Source organism: Ranitomeya imitator, chromosome 3 (assembly GCF_032444005.1).
Source record: "Ranitomeya imitator isolate aRanImi1 chromosome 3, aRanImi1.pri, whole genome shotgun sequence".
Lineage (NCBI taxonomy): Eukaryota > Metazoa > Chordata > Amphibia > Anura > Dendrobatidae > Ranitomeya > Ranitomeya imitator.
Genome location: NC_091284.1, coordinates 667643584 through 667669110, shown reverse-complemented (window position 1 = coordinate 667669110; position 25527 = coordinate 667643584). Strand labels below are relative to the sequence as shown.

General features: G+C 46.1%; 1 protein-coding gene across 3 annotated transcripts in view; it reads right to left on the bottom strand.

Moving 5' to 3' along the window:
• Nucleotides 1-2821: 2821 nt before the first annotated feature.
• Nucleotides 2822-25527, bottom strand: part of PRPF40B (pre-mRNA processing factor 40 homolog B) — a 176905-nt gene continuing 154199 nt past the window's right edge. For all 3 annotated transcript variants that reach the window (XM_069758313.1, XM_069758314.1, XM_069758315.1), the window contains exons 24-27: nucleotides 6205-6307; nucleotides 6058-6119; nucleotides 5804-5965; nucleotides 2822-3829 (exon numbers count right to left, since the gene is read on the bottom strand). In XM_069758313.1, the coding sequence (XP_069614414.1) occupies nucleotides 3737-3829; nucleotides 5804-5965; nucleotides 6058-6119; nucleotides 6205-6307 (420 nt within the window). In that variant the 3' untranslated portion in view covers nucleotides 2822-3736. The remainder of the gene's footprint in view (nucleotides 3830-5803; nucleotides 5966-6057; nucleotides 6120-6204; nucleotides 6308-25527) is intronic.

Sequence of the window (25527 nt, the reverse complement as noted above, 5' to 3'; positions counted from 1 at the left end):
AGACTCCGCATTCAGGATCTGCATGTTTTTCAGTTTGTGTATTAGAATAATTCAAAGGGGATGTGTTCAAAATAATAGCAAAGGGGCGTTCAACTAGTGAGGTCAATCATTCTGTGAAGAAACAGGTGTGAATCAGGTGGTCCTTATATAAGGGTGAAGCCAGGGAATGCTGTAAAAAGCCAGAGAAATATTGGTCGTTTGAGACATTGTTCAGAAGGACAGCTTAACTTGATTAACCCCTTACCGGCATCGGACGTACTATACCGTCCGATGCCGGCTCCCCTGCTTTGATGCAGGGCTCCGCGGTGAGCCCGCATCAAAGCCGGGACATGTCAGCTGTTTTGAGCAGCTGACATGTGCCCGTAATAGGCACGGGCAGAATCGCGATCTGCCCGCACCTATTAACTAGTTAAATGCCGCTGTCAAACGCAGACAGCGGCATTTAACTACCGCTTCCGGCCGGGCGGCCGGAAATGACGTCATCGCCGACCCCCGTCACATGATCGGGGGTCGGCGATGCTTGTATATTGTAACCATAGAGGATCCAGAGACCTCTATGGTTACTGATCGCCGGTGGCTGTGAGCGCCACCCTGTGGTCGGCGCTCACAGCACACCTCCATTTCTGCTACATAGCAGCGATCAGCAGATCACTGCTATGTAGCAGAGCCGATCGAGTTGTGCCAGCTTCTAGCCTCCCATGGAGGATATTGAAGTATGGCAAAAGTAAAAAAAAAAAAGTTTAAAAAAATGTGAAAAAAATAAAAAAAACACAAAAGTTTAAATCACCCCCCTTTTGCCCCAATCAAAATAAATCAATAAAAAAAAATATCAAATCTACGCATATTTGGTATCGCCGCGCTCAGAATCGCCCGATCTATCAATTAAAAAAAAGTATTAACCTGATCGCTAAACAGCGTAGCGGGAAAAAAATTCGAAACGCCAGAATTACGTTTTTTTGGTCGCCGCGACATTGCATTAAAATGCAATAACGGGTGATCAAAAGAACGTATCTGCACCGAAATGCTATCATTAAAAATGTCATCTCGGCACGCAAAAAATAAGCCCTCAACCGACCCCAGATCATGAAAAATGGAGACGCTACGAGTATCGGAAAATGGCGCAATTTTTTTTTTTTTTTTAGCAAAGTTTGGAATTTTTTTTCACCACTTAGATAAAAAATAACCTAGTCATGTTAGGTGTCTATGAACTCGTACTGACCTGGAGAATCATAATGGCAGGTCATTTTTAGCATTTAGTGAACCTAGCAAAAAAGCCAAACAAAAAACCAATGTGGGATTGCACTTTTTTTGCAATTTCACCGCACTTGGAATTTTTTTCCCGTTTTCTAGTACACGACATGCTAAAACCAATGATGTCGTTCAAAAGTACAACTCGTCCCGCAAAAAATAAGCCCTCACATGGCCAAATTGACGGAAAAATAAAAAAGTTATGGCTCTGGGAAGGAGGGGAGCGAAAAACGAACACGGAAAAACGAAAAATCCCCCGGTCATGAAGGGGTTAAAAAGTTGATTGGAGAGGGTAAAACTTATAAAGAAGTGCAGACAATGATCGGCTGCTCAATGCCTTAAAATGGAAAGCCAAACCAGAGAAACATGGAAGAAAATGGAAGACTATCATTCGAAAGGATGGAAGAATAGCCAGAATGGCAAAGGCTCAGCCAATGATCAGCTCCAGAATGATAAAAGACAGTCTCAAGTTACCTGTGAGTACTGTGACATTGTGAAGCTTATCTCTTAGCAAGAAGTCCCTGCAATGTCCCACTGTTAAAAAACAAACAAAAAAAATGACATGTACTGAAGCGGATACAATTTGCCAAATAACACATCAACTGGCCTAAAGTGAAATGGAGAAACATTTTGTGGACTGATGAAAGTAAAATTGTTCATTTTGGGTCCAAGGGCCGCAGACAGTTCATCAGACGACCCCCAAACTCTGCACTCAGGCCACAGTACACTCTGAAGACAGTGAAGCATGGTGGTGCAAGCATCATATGGTTATGTTTCTCTTACTATGGTGCCGGACCAATTTACCGCATACCAGGGATCATGGACCAGTTTTCATATATTAAAATACTTGAAGAGGTCATGTTGCCTTGTTTCACTGTAGAGGCTATGCCCTTGAAATGGGTGTTTCACAACGACCCTAACCACACCAGTAAATGAGCAACATTTTTGTTCCAGTCCAACAAAAATGAGGTTATGGGATGGCCAGCCCAATCCCTGGACCTTAATCTGATAGGACACTTGTGGGGTGACAGTAAAAATTCTGCTTCGGAGGTAATGCCAAAAAATTGTGGGATGTAGTCCGAGCATCCTGGCCTGGAATAACAGGTGACAGAAGTTGGTTGGCTTTATGCAGCATAGGTGTGAAGCATTTCTAAAACAAACTGGGTATACAACTAAATATTAGTGATTTACAAGAATGCTAAATCATCATAAAAAAATTATATATGTTGTGAGTTGGTAAAGACAAATGCAGACACTGCTATTTGTTAGAACAGCCCAATGTTCATTTTTGTTATTTTCCGTAAAGTCGTTAAACACTATAAACATTTCTCTTCCAGTTTTGAATTGGAAAACCGTGTGCAATGTTCCCAATGCAAGGAAATCAAAACTAGTATCAAGATTTTGTGATTATCTCATGTGTTTGAACACTACTTGTACATATTGAGTGGTGGAGGGTCTCTGATGTTCAGGCATCTAGCTTCCATTCCCAGATCCGCAAGGCAGTCAGTTGGGCCTTGGATATACACTGCTCACCCATATTGCTCCTTACCATGGAAAACACTGCAATGGAATGTGATTTCTTTGGCTTTTTTAATAAACATTTTCCACTATACAACATACTGTCTGCCTGGTCCTTATTGGGCACTGTACAGTGACAATGACGTTGTGTAAAACCCTCAGGCTATGTGCACACGTTCAGGTTTTTTTCGCGATAAAAAGGCATTACAAACTGCAGACATATGCATCCTATCATTTAGAATGCATTCTGCAATTTTTGTGCACGATGCGTTTTTTTCCACCAAAAAAAAATGCATTGCGGTAAAAAAGCAGCATGTTCATTAATTTTGCAGATTTTCTGCGTTTTTCCCGCTATTCTATGCATTTGGGGAAAAAACGCACCAAAAACGCATGCGGATTTCTGGTAGAAATGTCTGGTTTTTGTCAGGAAATTTCTGCTAGAAAATCATGACGTGTGCACATACCCTCACACTTGCTGATAATGATTTGGAAAACAGAATTAAAATTGTTATCTGGGATTAGAAAAACAAAAGGGTCTGATTTTTTTTTTTCCAGGAACAATATCATTAGCTCTTGTCCAGGAGCTTTGTGTGAAATTGCAGCTCATCTGGATTAAATTCGACGGGACTAAGATGAACTACAAAAAGAACCCAACAACGTGACTGGAGCTGTCTCTAATGTGAAGCTGGCCATGTTCTTCTACTCCTGGACAACTGACATTGGGCATTTTGTCTAAAAGTTAGTAGAACTGATGAACAGCAACATTACTTATGGCAATCGATCACCTTTCCGCTTCTCATTTTACACATTACAGAAAGCTTCTGATTGGTGGCCAAGGGCAAGTCTCTGTTTATAGTCTGGACTATCTTTTATACAAGACCTCTAACGAGTGCACACGTATACAGAACCAAACCGACCAGCTCAAAACATGATCATAAAAACAGCCCTCCAATGTGACAGCCAAATCTATCTACTGATCGTCATCCAGCTGCTGGAGTAAACATCGTCGCTTCTTCTCCAATTCTCCTTCACTGAGCTCGCTCTCTGATGTGTCCCAGCCTGTCTGAAACATAGACAGTAATGAAAAACAGAAAGATGGGCGACATTAAGTAACTGGACACAATACTTGGAAATGCAGACACATAAGTAAAAGGGCTAAGAAAGAAGAATGTCTATTGCGGGTATATGTCAGACCCGTTCAGACCCGTGTGCGCAAAATGACCTGTTAGCATAAATACATACACTTCTGTTGTAATGATGGAGCTTGGGTGTATTTCATGCTCTTGAAGGTCTCATTTAGTTGTCTTTAACTCTCGTACGAGTTCTATCGGTGTTTTCCACAGACAGAACTCAAAACCATTATTGTCTATGTATGATTTTTTTGAGCACCGAGTGGACCACAGAAGATAAAAAAAAAGTGACTTCTCTCTCTATCCAAGTTTAGGATCAAATTATCCAAAACAAGTCTGAGGTTGTGGATAGAGATGGGTGATCCTGAACAGTAAACATGGACCCCAAACACGGACGTCACCAGGAAGTCCGTTTTACTGTTTGGGTCTAGCCCCCAAACACAAGGTGCTTCTTGCGCTGTCATCTGCATGACAGCGCGAGAAACACTGGCGGCTCTGATCAGTGGTATGAATAATACTATTTTATGACAACGCATGCGTCACAAAACGCATTGTGTGTATATGCGTTGTGGGTTGCGTCGCCGACGCTGCGCCCAACAACGCAAATGTGAACGTAGCCTAAGTGGTACTGCTGAAAACGTCATCTTGTTCCGCAAAAAACAAGCCACCATATATAGCTCCATCAGCAAAAAAATAAAGAAGTTATAGCTCTCAGAATAAAGCGATGCAAAAATAATTATTTTTTATATAAAAGTTTTTATTGTATAAAAGCGCCAAAACATAAAAAAATGATATAAATGAGGTATCGCTGTAATCGTACTGACCAGAAGAAAAAGGCCGGAGTAAAATTACAGCGAGATATGGCCGAGTGTCGCAGGTTAAAACCAAGCTCTGGCACCGGCCCTCCAGAGCGGAGCGTGCGGCTCCATGTATTGCTATGTGATTTAAGGGCATGAAAATTCAAAGTTGGAAAATTGCGAAATTTTCAAAAGTTTTGCCAAATTTCATTTTTTTCACAAATAAATGCAAGTCATATGAAAGAAATGTTACCACTATCATGAAGTACAATATGTCATGAGAAAACAATGTCAGAATCGCTGGGATCCGTTGAAGCGTTCCAGAGTTATAACCTCATAACGGGACAGTGGTCAGAATTGTAACAATTGGCCCAATCATTAACGTGCAAACCACCCTTGGGGGTAAATGGGTTAAATACCCAGGATTCATTTGATGGAAGTGTGTAGTCTGCAGCCCATCAGTGGCCGCTCTGTCATAATGTCACAAGATCACCGGGGGACACAACGTTCAGAGTGAAGGAATCCCCGGTTGTCCAGTAGTGGACAATCTCCGTAAGAGAGCTGTCCATAAATGAATGCCACAGACCTCAATGAACAACATTGTACATAAGAACGGGCCATAAATCCTCCAGTATAATGTGAGAGACTGATAAATTCATATAGAAAACGATTACTGCAAGTTATTGCTGTTAAATAAAGGCGGTTCTACAGGAGATTCATTTGTGGGGTGTAATTTTTCACACTGCTTCTGCATTTTTGCCTAGTTTTTGTAAAAAAGTGAAACTGTATGTTATATTGTGTAACTGTTCATATCGGCTTGTATGTATCTAATTCTGAAGACATTCTTAAGCCAGATGTTTATTAAAGAAATGTCCTTATAAGTAAAACCATGGAAGCAGAAGAGGTTGAACTGATGAGGTTTTTCTCATGACTGTATGTGTCTGCAGAGAAGCCGTAAGCATAAAACTGTAGGACATTTTTGATAAGACCTAGTTCAAAGTTATTCTAGATGACCTAGCTCTATTTATAAGGCAGATTAAAGATAAGTCTTTTCTTTTTGTACTTCTCATTGTGTATATTTGTCTGCGTTGTCCACTAAATATAACTCACTTTCTCCTTCTGTGAGACCTGTTTTAGTGATCGGCGGCGACTGTCTGCAGACTCCATCTCTTGATCATGGTCTCTGTCTTTCACTCTCTCTATCTTCTGTTCATTATCTTGATCTCGTTCTCTCTTACTCTTTTCTTTTTCTGCTTCGCTCTCCGGACTGTTCTAAAAAAGAAAACTATGTTTCATTGTTGACTTCTCTTCTGTTGCTGAACACTACAAGGTACCTTCTGCTGAAGGCTTTTGTACAGACTCACTGATTTCTGTCTTTTTTTCTTATTCTTCTTTCTTTGTCTCTTGGATTTCCGAGAGCTATGTTCTGTGTAGAAATAAAGACTAAGGAAATGACATGTAACTGATGCCAAGAACCACATCAAAGGGCGCCACATAGGTACAAAGTATACCTGAATCGCCTGATGACGAGACTTCAGACCCAGACTCAGAAGGGTTTCTCTTTTTTCTTTTTTGTAACCGATGTTGGTGATTTTCTTCCTCTGTCTCTGATGTCTATGAAAAATAAATATAAGAAAAAATACAAAGTAAAGGAACATCAAGTTTTCCAAATGTTAATGTAAATAGCACAATAAAGGGACCTAAAATATAACATTTAATATACTAGTTAAAAATGACATAACCCAATACACACAGACAAACATGTATAATACCAACAGTTGGTCAAACAGTTATCCAAGGAAATCACAGAGAAACGGTACTTAAAGCAGAAAAATACTCAAATTTACAACTGCTTCTCCTGCTAGCATGTCCTTACCCAAAGCTCCAAAAAAAACGGCTGGAGGGTATATAATAATACTGCTATTTGTACCTGTGTGCTTTTGCTCAGAAATGTGACATCAAAACAGTATCATCAATTCTCACTGCATCTGCAAAAGTCACTAACACAAAAAATGCACCATAAAGTATGGAACAATCTCACCCGTTCCTGAAGAAGCCATACAAAGGATGCACTCCACCACTCAGTCATTTAGAAGATTCTGAAATTCGGTATAACACTCCATAGACTATTTCTTATTCAGGACCACCTCCCTACGCGTTACATTCCGGGAAAAGGAACTCATCAGGGGATATGAAGGTCAGGTAGCAGTCTTGTATGATGGAATACCCAGCCATCAATACTTTCTATCCTGGGTGGAAACCTTTTCCCGGAATGTAACGCGTAGGGAGGTGGTCCTGAATAAGAAATGGTCTATGGAGTGTTATACCGAATTTCAGAATCTTCTAAATGACTGAGTGGCGGAGTGCATCCTTTGTATGGCTTCTTCAGGAACGGGTGAGATTGTTCCATACTTTATGGTGCATTTTTTGTGTTAGTGACTATTGCAGATGCAGTGAGAATTGATGATACTGTTTTGATGTCACATTTCTGAGCAAAAGCACACAGGTACAAATAGCAGCATTATTATATACCCTCCTTCAGCCGTTTTTTTGGAGCTTTGGGTAAGGACATGCTAGCAGGAGAAGCAGTTGTAAATTTGAGTATTTTTCTGCTTTAAGTACCGTTTCTCTGTGATTTCCTTGGATAACTGTTTGACCAACTGTTGGTATTATACATGTTTGTCTGTGTGTATTGGGTTATGTCATTTTTAACTAGTATATTAAATGTTATGTTTTAGGTCCCTTTATTGTGCTATTTACATTCATATTTTTGGGTTCCCTTGGCTTTTATAAAAATTGTGGTTGGTTTCAACCTTTTGCTGTTTTCTATTTTCCAAATGTTAGAAAAAAATCATAATCATAACCAATTTAGCCTTTGTCATTGGACTCGTCAAGGTTTACATCCCTTCTAAAGACAAGAGTCACACTGTATGTGGCAGTATACAATGCCTTGAAAACGTTTTCCTATCGCATGAAGATTTCCACATTTTTTCATGTTACACTCACAAACTTACATGTATTTTATTGGAATTTTATGTGATATACCAACACAAAGTAGCAAGTATTTGTGAAGTGTAAAGGACATGATACATGGTTTTCTAATTATTTAAAAAATACAAATCTGAAACTTGTATTCAATACTTTATAGGAAAACTTTTTGCCGCAATACCTTTTGTGAGATGTTTCTACCAGGTTTGCACATCTAGAGGCTGAAAATTTGGCCAATTTTTGTTTGCAAACTACAGTAGCTCTAGCTCCGTGAGACTGGATGGAAGAGTCTGTGAGCAGCAATATTCAAGACTTGTTACAGATTCTCAATGGAATATACAGTGGTGAGAAAGTGTTAGCCCCCTTCCTGATCTCCTATTTTGCATGTTTGTCACACTTAAATGTTTCAGATCACCAAACAGATTTAAATATTAGACAAAAGATAACACAAGTAATCACAGAATGCAGTTTTTAAATAAAGGTTTTTATTATTAAGGGAAAAAGAAATATAAACCTACAGGGCCCTTTGTGAAAAAGTGATTGCCCCTGTTATGTTTGCTAATGACAGGTGTTATGAAGGCAATCCAGAAACACAGTGTGCTTAGCGATCAGAGCGCACACAGTGATCTGACAAATACCCAAAAATACAAGAACGAGCTCTGAGACGTGGAAACTCTGTAGACTGCACACCTGATCCTATCCTAAACACAACTAAAAGCGGCTGTGGATTGCGCCTAACAACTACCTAGGCAACTCGGCACAGCCTGTCACGATATGGTATGAAATATCATAAGTAGTTCTCTTGCTAGCCTGAGTGGGCTAAGCCCCCCTTCTTGGAGCACAGTTTGAGCTGCAAATTCCTGGCTTTCCTTCTCTGAGAGTATGGGGGAAGAGAGGTTTTATTGCCGAACGGAATTTACGACTAGCATTTCCTGTGTAAGCTCTTGTTCAGCTATAAGGGAAGTAGAAACTTCAAGAATCCATGAAAGATTCTTTGTTTAGTTTTTGTTAGATATTAGGCAAACGATTTAAGCTAGGAACATGAAAATATATATTCGTATTCCCACTCGGTGTAGGTACCCATCCCTTTAAACTCGGGCTTCTAACTCCATCTGGTAAAGAAGTAGGGATTTCTCTGTAAATATGTATCCCAGATAGGACATATTTGATCTCATTAGAATGCTCACGTTAACCCGAGATGAATTATGGGTTTGGTCTGACTCTGTCATGTTTTGTAGTGAAGTTATAGAAATTAGAGAGACTAGTTTAAAGTTTAGGCAGAATGTAGAGAGAGGAGGGTCTGGATAAGCCAGCCTTTCTGTGATGTCACAGCCTTAATGTTTTAAGGGTCTGGCAGGCTCTGAGGAGTCACTTTTTGCTGATTTCTCCTTCTGGACTGCTTTGTCCTATTGTCCTGGAAGAGCTGGTACATCCCATGGACTGGGATGTATGGAAACTGCACTAGCCTGGATGCCTGCAATGCTTTTAATATGTGAGTGTTATCTTTTCTCATTTATTCCCTTTATGTTATAATTACCCTTGTACATATTTGCAATTGTCTCATGTATAACATCTTTATAAACTATTTTTGATAACGCACTGCCTAGTTATTTTGAATGGGATTGTGACGCCCAGGAGACCGGGATACCCAGCACCGGACCAATGGAGTCTGTCTCTTGAGGGGGATGTCACGGGTGGCTTGACCCGGTGCTGTGGCCTCAGGCAATGCACAGTGTAAGGGGTATCATGAGGGGACAGGCACTTACTTGATCAGCAGCAGGTTCTCCCAGCGGTGACGATCCTGATCCTGGATAGATGGCTATTGTCCAAATGAAAGACTGAGGCACTGAAACGTTTAACCAGTTTACTTTAACATAAAAGGATTTACAACCAGTCCTGTCACCGGAGTCTGTATGGGAACTCGGAGTTACTTTGACCCTGCCGGGGTCTTCGCCTCTTATTGTGCGCAATTTCTGTGTGGCCCTGCTGCTGTATGTGAACTGGCTGCCGGCCCAATCTGTCCCCTCCGGGTCCTGGTTCGACGGGCAACCCGAGTCCTTTTATCGGTTTACCCCCTCTGGGAGTACCGCTGAACTCTGTGTCTGTTGCTGCGTCCGGCCCTAGTGAAGCTGATATCACCTCACGTTTTTCCGGTTGCTGTATTATATATAATGAATACAGCCACGGATCCGGTATCCGTCTTTGCGCCTGTTCTGGGTAGTGATTAATGCTACCCGGTTCTCACAATGTCCTTTTTCTCTGTCCCTCTTCTCCTCAGGCCGGTGATTTAGGCCTGGTAACAGTCACAGGGCTGTTAGAGATTCAACTGTATGACCTCTCACTATCAGCTCCTTGGCCCAACTGCCATTTCTTCTCTCAGACCAGAATGGATCAAGGGGAGTCTCTGGAGCTCCCCCTTCTGGCCGGAGGTGGTAGTGCAGTCTTGCTATTTTAGTATTTGTACTTACTGTCAGTAACTATTTTTGTGGCAAATACCCCTAGGGGTGCCACAGGATATACTATTATATATTAGGTCGTTCTCCTGCTCTAAACCGTACCCTAAGTCTCTTGAAGGGAAAATACGCTACTGTTACTGTTGTGTTGGGTTAGCTTCGGACCCGTTTAATCGAAGCTGGTGGCAGCGAAAGTGTGCTGACGGTTGGATTATGCTGAAGCAACTGCGGGTTTGATAATTATTGTTCCTGCCTGTGTGGGAGTAGTTATCGCGTCGCTGCAGCGTGCCCAATAGCCAGTACATAGCAGGCAGCCTTTCTGGTGACTAATTACCCAGGGTGCAGTACCTAATCTGACCTGAGAGTAAGGGGGCGCCAGAGAGCTGCAAGTGTTAAGTGGAACTGTAAGCGGGATATACATAAATCCCTGCAGTTCGTGGTATTTAGAAAAGCAGTGGGATACCTAGAATAAGCCCCTGCTGTAAACTAAGAGGTCAAAAGCCTTGTGTGTGGTTTTTCATCACATCGTGGAGTGGAGGGATAACTAAGATAAGCCCCCCTGCACATGTGATAGCCGTCTGTTGGCCTAAAGTCACCTCAATCCGTGACGTAGGGGTGACGGTCACGGTGTGAATCCTGACCCATTGGTGACAGCGGTCAGGGGGAATCATGACAATTGGTGGCAAGGCGGTGGGATATCTTAGAGCATTAGTGATTTGGTTTGAGTAATCATTCCTCTCACTAAAAACTTGCAGAAAGTTCTTGCGAGGACTCTGCGCAAATAAGTTTGGAGAACGAACTCAGTGCTTTTTAGTTGTGAGACAATTGCGTACTGGTAATTATCCCTTCCCTTTCTCTTCGTTTTTCTATCCTATCTTTTATTTGGCAACCATGGTTGTGCTGGGAGAAACCTTCTATGAGCAGCAGACCAGAGACACCCTTGTCGCCTTATGCAAGTCACAGCACATTGACTTTGCAAGCAAAAACAAAGCCCAACTGGTCGCAGATCTGGTGCAATGGGAAGCCGCTCGAGACCAATCTCAGAGCTCAGAGGCCGCAGAAGCCAGCACCGGCGAACATGAGACTGCAGCAGAGGTCCAACCACTGAATACGGGCCCTACTGGCAACCAGGGGGGCGCAGACCTCCTCCTGCAGCTGGCTCTGCAACAATGCGCCGCAGATGACCTAGAGGGACGTCGGCAGCTGATTCAGCAATACCATGAGCGAGCCGAGCGAGAGGCCCAGCGAGCCGAGCGGCAAGCGGAGCGGGAGTACCAGCTGCAGTTAGCCCAACTGCAAATGCAGGGGTCGTCCCAGTCCAGCCGTGAGCCCAGCAGCGCTCAGATACCTAAGCCCCGGCCCGATCACTTTCCTGTTATGGAGAAGGACGGGGACTTGGACACTTTTCTGCGGGCCTTTGAGAAAGCCTGCAGACAGTACCGAATGCCTACCGATGAATGGGCACGATACCTGACACCAGGGCTGAGAGGCAAAGCTCTGGAGGCGTTTGCTGCCCTCCCTCAAGAACAAGATGGTGACTATGAGGCCATCAAAAAGGCTCTGATAGCCAAGTACCAGCTTACACCCGAGGTGTACCGTAGAAAGTTCCGGACCCTCCAACGTGGCCCAAACGACAGTTACAGTGATGTGGTGCATGGACTGGGGACCCACTTTGACCAGTGGACCCAAGGACTGTCAGTGACCACCTTTGCGCAGCTGCGAGACCTGATGATCAAAGACCAGTTCTTTCATCTTTGCCCAGCTGAGGTGCGACAGTTCGTGATGGACAGAGAACCCAAAGACGTGACGAAAGCAGCACAGATTGCCGATGCCTATGAGGCCAACCGTAGATCGGAAGTGCGGAAGCCAGTCACCACCAGCTGGAGAGGGGGTAAGCCTGCAACCAACGCCAGTACCCCTGCCAGCCAGCACACCCGAGGTCCTGACCCTATTGCCAACAGCACCAGACCTACCACCGAACCTCGCGCGTGTTACACCTGCAAGCGGCCTGGGCATATCAGTACCTTCTGTCCAGACAGGCCGAAGAACCCCCCAGCCAAGGCCCCAGGGCCTAATGCAGCAGTTCTTTTGGTGGGTGGTGTGGTTGGGAGGGTGTGTGACAATGTACAGCCCGTCACTGTGGGGGGCCATGTTGCTACAGGCCTCAAGGACACCGGGGCTGAACGAACCCTCATCCGACCCGAACTGGCGGCCCCTGAAGAAATCATTCCGGGGAAAACCCTAACTGTCACTGGGATTGGGGGCATCAGCTGTCCCTTACCGATGGCCCGGGTTTTTATTGATTGGGGTGCTGGGAGCGGGGTGAAGGAAGTGGGGCTGTCTGATAATTTGCCCACTGATGTTTTGTTGGGGACTGATTTGGGGAGGATGTTTGCATACTACGTTCCTGACACCCCTCCCCAATCTACTAATGCGGGTAAAGTTAACCCTGATGATGATTATGATGATGGGAAATCGCATGTGTTACCTGACCATGCTTTATCTTGTAATGATGCATCTAATAACCATTTTTTCCCTAGGATTGATGGTGAAAATGTTGTACCTGTGCCAGCTGAACCTGATAATGATTTTTCTGTGAAGGTTAATATGTCCATAGGTACAGGCGTGCCCAGCCACGTCGCTCTGCGGAGTGAGACGGCTGAGGAACCCCTAACAGGGGCAAGTGTCGGTGCTACAGGAAATGGGGAGATGCATGGGAACCGTGAGGAAGGTGACGCCATGAAAGTGACCAGTGCCACCGAGGAAGGTAACTGGCCCATAAGTAGCACTGCCCCTGGAGTGTTGGGGGTGGATGGGGAGGTAGAGCCCATAGCAGCGCCGGCTGATGGGCCTGTAGAAACCCCTGGGGAGACAGCCTACGTAGCTGCTGTCACCCGCAGTCAGAGTGCCCGGAACGCAGATAACTGTCTGCCTTCCGGACCCTCCTCAGTCATCACTGTGACTGAACCAGAGGTGGACCCAGAGCAGGTCCAAGAGGGTTCCCGTGGGGAAGGGACCCTGACGTCGCTTCTGGCTTCCCCTAGCCAGGAGTTTCAGGCCGCTCTGCACACAGATGCGAGCCTAGAGAGTTTGAGACAACTTGCCGGGACGCCCTTCTCCGAGACTGATAAGGAGAAGGTGTTCTGGGAACAAGGAAGGTTGTACCGGGAGACCGTACCCGGAGAATCACAAAAGGAGTGGTTGAGGGAAAGACAGCTGGTCGTCCCACAGCAATTCCGGGGTGAGTTGTTGCGGATTGCCCATGAGATCCTGCTAGCTGGACACTTGGGGATCAGCAAAACTAAGGCCCGGCTGTCTCAACACTTCTATTGGCCTAAGATGGGGACAGATGTGTCAAACTACTGCCGCTCCTGTGTCACCTGTCAAAGGGTGGAGAAAGCGGGGCCTGCTATTAAGGCTCCCCTGATCCCTTTGCCAGTGATAGAGGAGCCTTTCCAGAGGATCGCGGTGGACATTGTGGGCCCGCTGGCCGTCCCCAGCAGCTCTGGAAAGCAATACATCCTTACTGTGGTAGACTATGCTACCCGGTACCCAGAGGCAGTAGCTCTGTCGTCAACTAGGGCAGATAAGGTGGCGGATGCCCTGTTGGCCATCTTTTCACGTGTAGGATTTCCCAGGGAAATGCTTACTGATCAAGGGACCCAATTTATGTCTCGCCTAATGGAGGCTCTCTGTAAGAGAATGCAGGTGAAGCACCTGGTATCGAGTGCGTATCACCCACAGACCAATGGCTTGTGTGAACGCTTCAATGGTACCCTCAAACAGATGCTACGCATGCTGGTTGAGACTCAAGGGCGCGACTGGGAGCGGTACCTCCCACACCTGCTGTTCGCTTACCGAGAGGTTCCGCAGGCCTCGACGGGGTTCTCCCCCTTCGAGCTCCTGTACGGCAGGCGAGTCCGGGGACCCCTTGGGTTGGTAAGAGAATCCTGGGAAGAGGAGCCGAACCCTTCTAAAGTGTCCATAGTGGAGTATGTCATGCGCTTCCGTGACAAGATGCAGACCTTGACGCAGTTGGTGCATGACAACATGACGCAGGCTCAGGCTGATCAGAAGCACTGGTACGACCAGAACGCCCGGGAGCGGACCTACCACGTGGGTCAAAAGGTGTGGGTGCTGGTCCCTGTACCAACGGATAAGCTTCAGGCCCCCTGGGAGGGCCCGTACGTCGTCCACCAACAGCTCAACCCGGTCACTTACGTGGTCACGCTTGACCACGCTCGGGGTAGGCGAAAGGCCTTTCACGTCAACATGATGAAGGCTCATCACGAACGTGAACCTTTCGTCCTACCGGTCTGCAGCTTGCCCGAAGACGGTGAGGAAGACACCCTCCTGGACTTGCTGGCCCAAGCCAAGGCCAATGGGTCCATCGAGGATGTGGAGGTAAGCGCCTCGTTAACTGAACCCCAGCGGGTGCAGTTGCAAACCACACTGGAACCTTTCCGGGTCGTGTTCTCCAACCGACCTGGGAGGACTGAGTTAGCAGTCCACGAGGTGGACACCGGGAATCACGCCCCACTACGGCGAACACCCTATCGAATCTCTGACCAGGTGCAGCAGACTATGCGCCAAGAGATCGATGAGATGTTACAGCTGGGGGTGATTCGACGGTCAAAGAGCGCGTGGGCATCACCTGTAGTTCTCGTGCCAAAGAAACACCGGACCACTCGGTTCTGCGTGGACTACAGGGGGCTCAACGCCATCACAGCCTCGGATGCGCACCCAATGCCGCGCATGGAGGAGCTGCTTGAGAAGTTAGCTGGCGCAGATTACCTAACAATAATGGATCTGAGTCGAGGATACTGGCAGATTCCCCTGAGCCCCGAGGCGCAGGAAAAGTCCGCCTTTATCACACCCTTTGGACTGTACGAGTCCACGGTCATGCCCTTCGGCATGAAGAATGCCCCTGCCACTTTCCAGCGGATGGTCAACCTCCTGCTTCAGGGACTGGAGACGTACGCCGTGGCGTACTTGGATGACATTGCCATCTTCAGTCCCTCCTGGAAGGAACACCTGCAGCATCTTGAGGAGGTGCTCAGGCGAATTCACCAAGCAGGACTGACTATCAAGCCGGGAAAGTGTCAGATGGGCATGAGGGAGGTTCACTACCTGGGGCACCGGGTAGGCGGGAACACCCTGAAGCCAGAGCCTGACAAAGTGGGAGTGATCGTGAACTGGCCCACTCCCGTGACCAAGAAACAGGTGATGTCCTTCTTGGGCACTGCAGGGTACTATAGGCGCTTCGTAAAGCACTATAGTAGCCTGGCAAAACCTTTGACGGACCTCACCAGGAAGAAGCTACCTCACATTGTCAACTGGACAGATGGCTGTGAGGGGGCCTTCCAGGCATTGAAAACCGCACTGTGCAACGCCCCTGTGTTGAAAGCAGTCGACAGCAGTCGACCGTTCTTGGTGCAGACCGACGCCAGCGAGTTTGGCCTTGGTGCTGTGCTCAGCCAGGTTGACTCGGAGGACCAAGAGCACCCCGTGTTATACCTGAGCCGGAAACTTTTGCCGAGGGAAGTGGCCTACTCCACAATCGAGAAGGAGTGCCTGGCCATAGTCTGGGCCCTGCAGCGCTTGCAGCCCTACTTGTATGGTCACACTTTCACTGTGGTGACCGACCACAACCCTCTTCGCTGGCTAAACGCCATGTGTGGAACCAACGGCAGGTTGCTACGCTGGAGCCTTGCCCTTCAGCAGTTTGACTTCACCATTGAACATAAAACGGGCAAAGCGCATGTGAATGCAGATGGACTCTCCCGCCAGGGTGAACCTACCGAGGTGCCCATGGAGGCCTACCGTGGGGTACTGCCTCCCTAGCGCACACCAAAAGGGGGAGGTGTCACGATATGGTATGAAATATCATAAGTAGTTCTCTTGCTAGCCTGAGTGGGCTAAGCCCCCCTTCTTGGAGCACAGTTTGAGCTGCAAATTCCTGGCTTTCCTTCTCTGAGAGTATGGGGGAAGAGAGGTTTTATTGCCGAACGGAATTTACGACTAGCATTTCCTGTGTAAGCTCTTGTTCAGCTATAAGGGAAGTAGAAACTTCAAGAATCCATGAAAGATTCTTTGTTTAGTTTTTGTTAGATATTAGGCAAACGATTTAAGCTAGGAACATGAAAATATATATTCGTATTCCCACTCGGTGTAGGTACCCATCCCTTTAAACTCGGGCTTCTAACTCCATCTGGTAAAGAAGTAGGGATTTCTCTGTAAATATGTATCCCAGATAGGACATATTTGATCTCATTAGAATGCTCACGTTAACCCGAGATGAATTATGGGTTTGGTCTGACTCTGTCATGTTTTGTAGTGAAGTTATAGAAATTAGAGAGAATAGTTTAAAGTTTAGGCAGAATGTAGAGAGAGGAGGGTCTGGATAAGCCAGCCTTTCTGTGATGTCACAGCCTTAATGTTTTAAGGGTCTGGCAGGCTCTGAGGAGTCACTTTTTGCTGATTTCTCCTTCTGGACTGCTTTGTCCTATTGTCCTGGAAGAGCTGGTACATCCCATGGACTGGGATGTATGGAAACTGCACTAGCCTGGATGCCTGCAATGCTTTTAATATGTGAGTGTTATCTTTTCTCATTTATTCCCTTTATGTTATAATTACCCTTGTACATATTTGCAATTGTCTCATGTATAACATCTTTATAAACTATTTTTGATAACGCACTGCCTAGTTATTTTGAATGGGATATACTATTATATATTAGGTCGTTCTCCTGCTCTAAACCGTACCCTAAGTCTCTTGAAGGGAAAATACGCTACTGTTACTGTTGTGTTGGGTTAGCTTCGGACCCGTTTAATCGAAGCTGGTGGCAGCGAAAGTGTGCTGACGGTTGGATTATGCTGAAGCAACTGCGGGTTTGATAATTATTGTTCCTGCCTGTGTGGGAGTAGTTATCGCGTCGCTGCAGCGTGCCCAATAGCCAGTACATAGCAGGCAGCCTTTCTGGCGACTAATTACCCAGGGTGCAGTACCTAATCTGACCTGAGAGTAAGGGGGCGCCAGAGAGCTGCAAGTGTTAAGTGGAACTGTAAGCGGGATATACATAAATCCCTGCAGTTCGTGGTATATAGAAAAGCAGTGGGATACCTAGAATAAGCCCCTGCTGTACACTAAGAGGTCAAAAGCCTTGTGTGTGGTTTTTCATCACATCGTGGAGTGGAGGGATAACTAAGATAAGCCCCCCTGCACATGTGATAGCCGTCTGTTGGCCTAAAGTCACCTCAATCCGTGACGTAGGGGTGACGGTCACGGTGTGAATCCTGACCCATTGGTGACAGCGGTCAGGGGGAATCGTGACACAGCCTAAGAAACTAGCTAGCCTGAAGATAGAAAAATAGGCCTGACTTGCCCCAGAGAAATTCCCCAAAGGAAAAGGCAGCCCCCCACATATAATGACTGTGAGTAAGATGAAAAGACAAAACGTAGGGATGAAATAGATTCAGCAAAGTGGGGCCCGATATTCTAGGACAGAGCGAGGACAGTAAAGCGAACTTTGCAGTCTACAAAAAACCCTAAAGCAAAACCACGCAAAGGGGCAAAAAAAAACCACCGTGCCGAACTAACGGCACGGCGGTACACCCTTTGCGTCTCAGAGCTTCCAGCAAAACAAAAGACAAGCTGGACAGAAAAAAAGCAACAAAAAAGCAAAAAGCACTTAGCTATACAGAGCAGCAGGTCACAGGAACAATCAGGAGAAGCTCAGATCCAACACTGAAACATTGACAAGGAGCAAGGATAGCAGCATCAGGCGGAGTTAAGTAATGAAGCAGTTAACGAGCTCACCAGAACACCTGAGGGAGGAAGCTCAGAAGCTGCAGTACCACTTGTGACCACAGGAGTGAATTCAGCCACAGAATTCACAACAGTACCCCCCCCTTGAGGAGGGGTCACCGAACCCTCACCAGAGCCCCCAGGCCGACCAGGATGAGCCGCATGAAAGGCACGAACAAGATCGGAAGCATGAACATCAGAGGCAAAAACCCAGGAATTATCTTCCTGAGCATAACCCTTCCATTTAACCAGATACTGGAGTTTCCGTCTAGAAACACGAGAATCCAAAATCTTCTCCACAATATACTCCAATTCCCCCTCCACCAAAACCGGGGCAGGAGGCTCAACAGATGGAACCATAGGTGCCACGTATCTCCGCAACAACGACCTATGGAATACATTATGTATGGAAAAGGAGTCTGGGAGGGTCAAACGAAAAGACACAGGATTGAGAACCTCAGAAATCCTATACGGACCAATAAAACGAGGTTTAAATTTAGGAGAGGAAACCTTCATAGGAATATGACGAGAAGATATCCAAACCAGATCCCCAACACGAAGTCGGGGACCCACACGGCGTCTGCGATTAGCGAAAAGTTGAGCTTTCTCCTGGGACAAGATCAAATTGTCCACTACCTGAGTCCAGATCTGCTGCAACCTATCCACCACAGAATCCACACCAGGACAGTCCGAAGACTCAACCTGTCCTGAAGAGAAACGAGGATGGAACCCAGAATTGCAAAAAAATGGAGAAACCAAGGTAGCCGAGCTGGCCCGATTATTAAGGGCGAACTCAGCCAACGGCAAAAAGGACACCCAATCATCCTGGTCTGCAGAAACAAAACATCTCAGATATGTTTCCAAGGTCTGATTGGTTCGTTCGGTCTGGCCATTAGTCTGAGGATGGAAAGCCAAGGAAAAGGATAGGTCAATGCCCATCTTACCACAAAAGGCTCGCCAAAACCTTGAAACAAACTGGGAACCTCTGTCAGAAACAATATTCTCAGGAATGCCATGCAACCGAACCACATGCTGAAAGAACAAAGGTACCAAATCAGAGGAGGAAGGCAATTTAGCCAAGGGCACCAGATGGACCATTTTAGAAAAGCGATCACAGACCACCCAAATGACTGACATCTTTTGAGAAACGGGAAGGTCAGAAATGAAATCCATCGAAATATGTGTCCAAGGCCTCTTTGGGACCGGCAAGGGCAAAAGCAACCCACTGGCACGAGAACAGCAGGGCTTAGCCCTAGCACAAATCCCACAGGACTGCACAAAAGTACGTACATCCCGTGACAGAGATGGCCACCAGAAGGATCTAGCCACTAACTCTCTGGTACCAAAGATTCCAGGATGACCAGCCAACACCGAACAATGAAGTTCAGAGATAAGTTTATTAGTCCACCTATCAGGGACGAACAGTTTCTCTGCTGGACAACGATCAGGTTTATTCGCCTGAAATTTTTGCAGCACCCGCCGCAAATCAGGGGAGATGGCAGACACAATGACTCCTTCCTTGAGGATACCCGCTGGCTCAGATAAACCCGGAGAGTCGGGCACAAAACTCCTAGACAGAGCATCCGCCTTCACATTTTTAGAGCCCGGAAGGTACGAAATCACAAAGTCGAAGCGGGCAAAAAATAACGACCAACGGGCCTGTCTAGGATTCAAGCGCTTGGCAGACTCGAGATAAGTCAAGTTCTTATGATCAGTCAATACCACCACGCGATGCTTAGCTCCTTCAAGCCAATGACGCCACTCCTCGAATGCCCACTTCATGGCCAGCAACTCTCGATTGCCCACATCATAATTACGCTCAGCGGGCGAAAACTTCCTGGAAAAGAAAGCACATGGTTTCATCACTGAGCAATCAGAACCTCTCTGTGACAAAACCGCCCCTGCTCCAATCTCAGAAGCATCAACCTCGACCTGGAACGGAAGAGAAACATCTGGCTGACACAACACAGGGGCAGAACAAAAACGACGCTTCAACTCCTGAAAAGCTTCCACAGCAGCAGAAGACCAATTAACCAAATCAGCACCCTTCTTGGTCAAATCGGTCAATGGTTTGGCAATGCTAGAAAAATTACAGATGAAGCGACGATAAAAATTAGCAAAGCCCAGGAACTTTTGCAGACTTTTCAGAGATGTCGGCTGAATCCAATCCTGGATGGCTTGGACCTTAACTGGATCCATCTCGATAGTAGAAGGGGTAAAGATGAACCCCAAAAATGAAACTTTCTGCACACCGAAGAGACACTTTGATCCCTTCACAAACAAAGAGTTAGCACGCAGGACCTGAAAAACCATTCTGACCTGCTTCACATGAGACTCCCAATCATCTGAGAAGATCAAAATGTCATCCAAGTAAACAATCAGGAATTTATCCAGATACTCACGGAAGATGTCATGCATAAAAGACTGAAACACAGATGGAGCATTGGCAAGTCCGAACGGCATCACTAGATACTCAAAATGACCCTCGGGCGTATTGAATGCAGTTTTCCATTCATCTCCTTGCCTGATTCTCACCAGATTATACGCACCACGAAGATCTATCTTAGTGAACCAACTAGCCCCCTTAATCCGAGCAAACAAGTCAGATAACAATGGCAAGGGATACTGAAATTTAACAGTGATCTTATTAAGAAGGCGGTAATCAATACACGGTCTCAGCGAACCATCCTTCTTGGCTACAAAGAAGAACCCTGCTCCCAGTGGTGATGACGATGGGCGAATATGTCCCTTCTCCAGGGATTCCTTCACATAACTGCGCATAGCGGCGTGTTCGGGCACGGATAAATTAAATAATCGACCTTTAGGAAATTTACTACCAGGAATCAAATTGATAGCACAATCACAATCCCTATGCGGAGGTAGAGCATCGGACTTGGGCTCTTCAAATACATCCTGATAATCAGACAAGAACTCTGGGACCTCAGAAGGGGTGGATGACGAAATCGACAAAAATGGAACATCACCATGTACCCCCTGACAACCCCAGCTGGATACCGACATGGAATTCCAATCCAATACTGGATTATGGGTTTGTAGCCATGGCAACCCCAACACGACCACATCATGCAGATTATGCAACACCAGAAAGCGAATAACTTCCTGATGTGCAGGAGCCATGCACATGGTCAGCTGGGCCCAGTATTGAGGTTTATTCTTGGCCAAAGGTGTAGCATCAATTCCTCTCAATGGAATAGGACACCGCAAAGGCTCCAAGAAAAACCCACAACGTTTAGCATAATCCAAATCCATCAGATTCAGGGCAGCGCCCGAATCCACAAACGCCATGACAGAAAACGACGACAAAGAGCATATCAAGGTAATGGACAGAAGGAATTTGGACTGTACAGTACCAATGACGGCAGACCTAGCGGACCGCTTAGTGCGCTTACGACAATCAGAAATAGCATGAGTGGAATCACCACAGTAGAAACACAGACCATTCAGACGTCTGTATTCCTGCCGTTCAACTCTAGTCATAGTCCTATCGCACTGCATAGGCTCAGGTTTAACCTCAGGCAGTACCGCCAAATGGTGCACAGATTTACGCTCGCGCAAGCGTCAACCGATCTGAATGGCCAAAGACAAAGACTCATTCAAACCAGCAGGCATAGGAAATCCCACCATGACATCCTTAAGAGCCTCAGAGAGACCCTTTCTGAACAAAGCTGCCAGCGCAGATTCATTCCACTGAGTGAGTACTGACCATTTCCTAAATTTCTGACAATATACCGTATTTTCCGCTTTGTAAGACGCACTTTATTTCCCCCAAATTTGGGGGGGAAATGTGGGTGCGTCTAACAAAGCGGATATACCGCTTACCATTCCAGGCTGGGAGGAGGGGGTGTCCGCCGCCACTACCGCCTGCCGCCGCTGTCGTCCGCCGCCACTGCCGGGGTTGTCCGCTGCTGCCCCGGGTGATGCTGAAGGTTCCGGTGCTGCGGGGGGCTCTGGCGACATTTTGTGAAAGACCAGAGCCCCCCGGCAGTTCTTCCATGCGTTCCAGTATGACTAATTCCGGGAAAATGGCCGCCGGAATCTCGGGAGATGAGATTTCAGCGCTGAGATCTCATCTCTCGAGATTCCGGCGGCCATTTTCCCGGAGTTAGTTCCAGTATGACTGACTCCGGGAAAATGGCCGCCGGAATCTCGGGAGATGAGATTTCAGCGCTGAGATCTCATCTCTCGAGATTCCGGCGGCCATTTTCCCGGAGTCAGTAATACAGGAACGCATGGATGAACTGCCGGGGGCTCTGGCCTTTCACAAAATGTCGCCAGAGCCCCCCGCAGCACCGGAGACAGCCCTACAGCACAGGAGCCCCCTGCAGACCCCTCATCCCAGCCTGCAGCAAAGGAGCCCCCTGCAGACCCCTCATCCCAGGCTGCAGCACAGGAGCCCCCCTGCAGCACAGGAGCCCCCTGCAGACCCCCTCATCCCAGCCTGCAGCAATGCTCCACTCCTGCCTCCGGCAACGAGCCTGGGACCCTGATCCACCACAACCACAACCCCTGGTAAGTAATAAGACGCATGGATTATAAGACGCCCCACCAATTTATTAAAAAATAGTTTTTTCCTATTTTTCTCCTCAAAATTTGGGGTGCGTCTTATAATCCGGAGCGTCTTACAAAGCGAAAAATACGGTACTTCTATATCATCCTGACCCTGGCACAAAGCCAGCAAATTTTTCTCAGCCTGATCCACTGAATTAGGCTCATCGTACAGCAATCCGAGCGCCAGGAAAAACGCATCGACACTACTCAATGCAGGGTCTCCTGGCGCAAGAGAAAATGCCCAGTCTTGAGGGTCGCCGCGCAAAAAAGAAATAATAATCAAAACCTGTTGAATAGGATTACCAGAAGAATGAGGTTTCAAGGCCAGAAATAGCTTACAATTATTTTTGAAACTTAGAAACTTAGTTCTATCTCCAAAAAACAAATCAGGAATAGGAATTCTTGGTTCTAACATAGATTTCTGATCAATAGTATCTTGAATTTTTTGTACATTTATAACGAGATTATCCATTGAAGAGCACAGACCCTGAATATCCATGTCCACACCTGTGTCCAGAATCACCCAAATGTCTAGGGGAAAAAAAAAAATGAACACAGAGCAGAAAAAAAAAAATGATGTCAGAACTTTTTCTTTCCCTCTATTGAGAATCATTAGTTAGCTCCTTGTACTGTTATGTTTGCTAATGACAGGTGTTATGAAGGCAATCCAGAAACACAGTGTGCTTAGCGATCAGAGCGCACACAGTGATCTGACAAATACCCAAAAATACAAGAACGAGCTCTGAGACGTGGAAACTCTGTAGACTGCACACCTGATCCTATCCTAAACACAACTAAAAGCGGCTGTGGATTGCGCCTAACAACTACCTAGGCAACTCGGCACAGCCTAAGAAACTAGCTAGCCTGAAGATAGAAAAATAGGCCTGACTTGCCCCAGAGAAATTCCCCAAAGGAAAAGGCAGCCCCCCACATATAATGACTGTGAGTAAGATGAAAAGACAAAACGTAGGGATGAAATAGATTCAGCAAAGTGGGGCCCGATATTCTAGGACAGAGCGAGGACAGTAAAGCGAACTTTGCAGTCTACAAAAAACCCTAAAGCAAAACCACGCAAAGGGGGCAAAAAAAACCACCGTGCCGAACTAACGGCACGGCGGTACACCCTTTGCGTCTCAGAGCTTCCAGCAAAACAAAAGACAAGCTGGACAGAAAAAAAGCAACAAAAAAGCAAAAAGCACTTAGCTATACAGAGCAGCAGGTCACAGGAACAATCAGGAGAAGCTCAGATCCAACACTGAAACATTGACAAGGAGCAAGGATAGCAGCATCAGGCGGAGTTAAGTAATGAAGCAGTTAACGAGCTCACCAGAACACCTGAGGGAGGAAGCTCAGAAGCTGCAGTACCACTTGTGACCACAGGAGTGAATTCAGCCACAGAATTCACAACATGCCCCCCTAAACCGAATAACTGGTTGGACCACCCTTTGCAGCAACAGCTGCAATCAAGTGTTTGCGATAACTGGCAATGAGTCTATAGCGCTTATTATTGCTCAGCAGTGGTTTTCGTCTCGGAACTCTCATGCAGATCATTTTTGCCCACTCTCTTTCTTATGGTGGAGTCATGAACACTGACCTTACCTGAGGCAAGTGAGGCCTGCAGCTCTGAGGATATTGTTGAGGGGTCTTTTGTAACCTCTTGGTTGAGTCGTCGCTGTGCTCTTGGGGTTAATTTGGTTGGCTGGCCACTCCTGGGAAGGTTCACAACTGTTCCATGTTTTCGCCATTTGTGGATAAAGGTTCTCACTGTGGTTCATTGGAGTCCCAAAACTTTACACTGTGTTCCAAATTATTATGCAGATGACATTTTTCTCGGATTTTCCTAAATGGTCGGTGCAAATGACAGTCAGTCTAATAAGTCATCACCCGTTAGAGTATACATCAAATTTTATTGAAGAAACCTCCCAATGATAACAGTATAATCTCCAAAATGAATAAAAACTCAAAATACACTGATCCAAATTATTAGGCACAGTAGAATTTCTAAACACTTGATATGTTTTAGGGAACTGAAAATGCTCATTTGTGGAATTTGCAGCATTAGGAGGTCACATTCACTGAACAAAAAAGCTATTTAACTCCAAAACATCCTAACAGGCCAAGTTACATGTTAACATAGGACCCCTTCCTTGATATCACCTTCACAATTCTTGCATCCATTGAACTTGTGAGTTTTTGGAGAGTTTCTGCTTGTATTTCTTTGCATGAAGTCAGAATAGCCTCCCAGAGCCGCTGTTTTGATGTGAACTGCCTCCCACCCTCATAGATCTTTTGCTTGATGATACTCCAAAGGTTCTCTATAGGGTTGAGGTCAGGGGAAGATAGTGGCCACACCATGAGTTTATCTCCTTTTATGCCCATAGCAGCCAATGACTCAGAGGTATTATTTGCAGCATGAGATGGTGCATTGTCATGCATGAAGATGATTTTGCTCCTGAACGCACGTTTCTGCTTTTAGACCATGGAAGAAAGTTGTCAGTCAGAAATGCTATATACTTTGCAGAGGTCATTTTCACATCTTCAGGAACCTTAAAGAGCCATACCAGCTGTTTCCCCATGATTTCTCCACCTCCTTGCTGACGTCGCAGCCTTGTTGCGACATGGTGGCCATCCACCAACCATCCACTACTGGACCATCCAGGGTTGCTTGACACTCATCAGTAAACAAGACTGTTTGAAAATTAGTCTTCATGCAACCGTTTCTGCTCATGAACACTGTTTAGGGGTGGCCGAATAGTAGGTTTATGCACCACAGCAAGCTTTTGAAGGATCATACACCTTGAGGTTCAAGGGACTCCAGAGGCACCAGCAGCTTCAAATAACTGTTTGCTGCTTTGTAATGGTATTTTGGCAGCTGCTCTCTTAATCCAATGAATTTGTCTGGCAGATACCTTCCTCATTATGCCTTTATCTGCATGAACTCTGTCTGTGCTCTGTTTCAGTCCCAAATCTCTTCACAGTATGATGATCACAAAGTTTTAGTGAAGTATCTAATGTTTT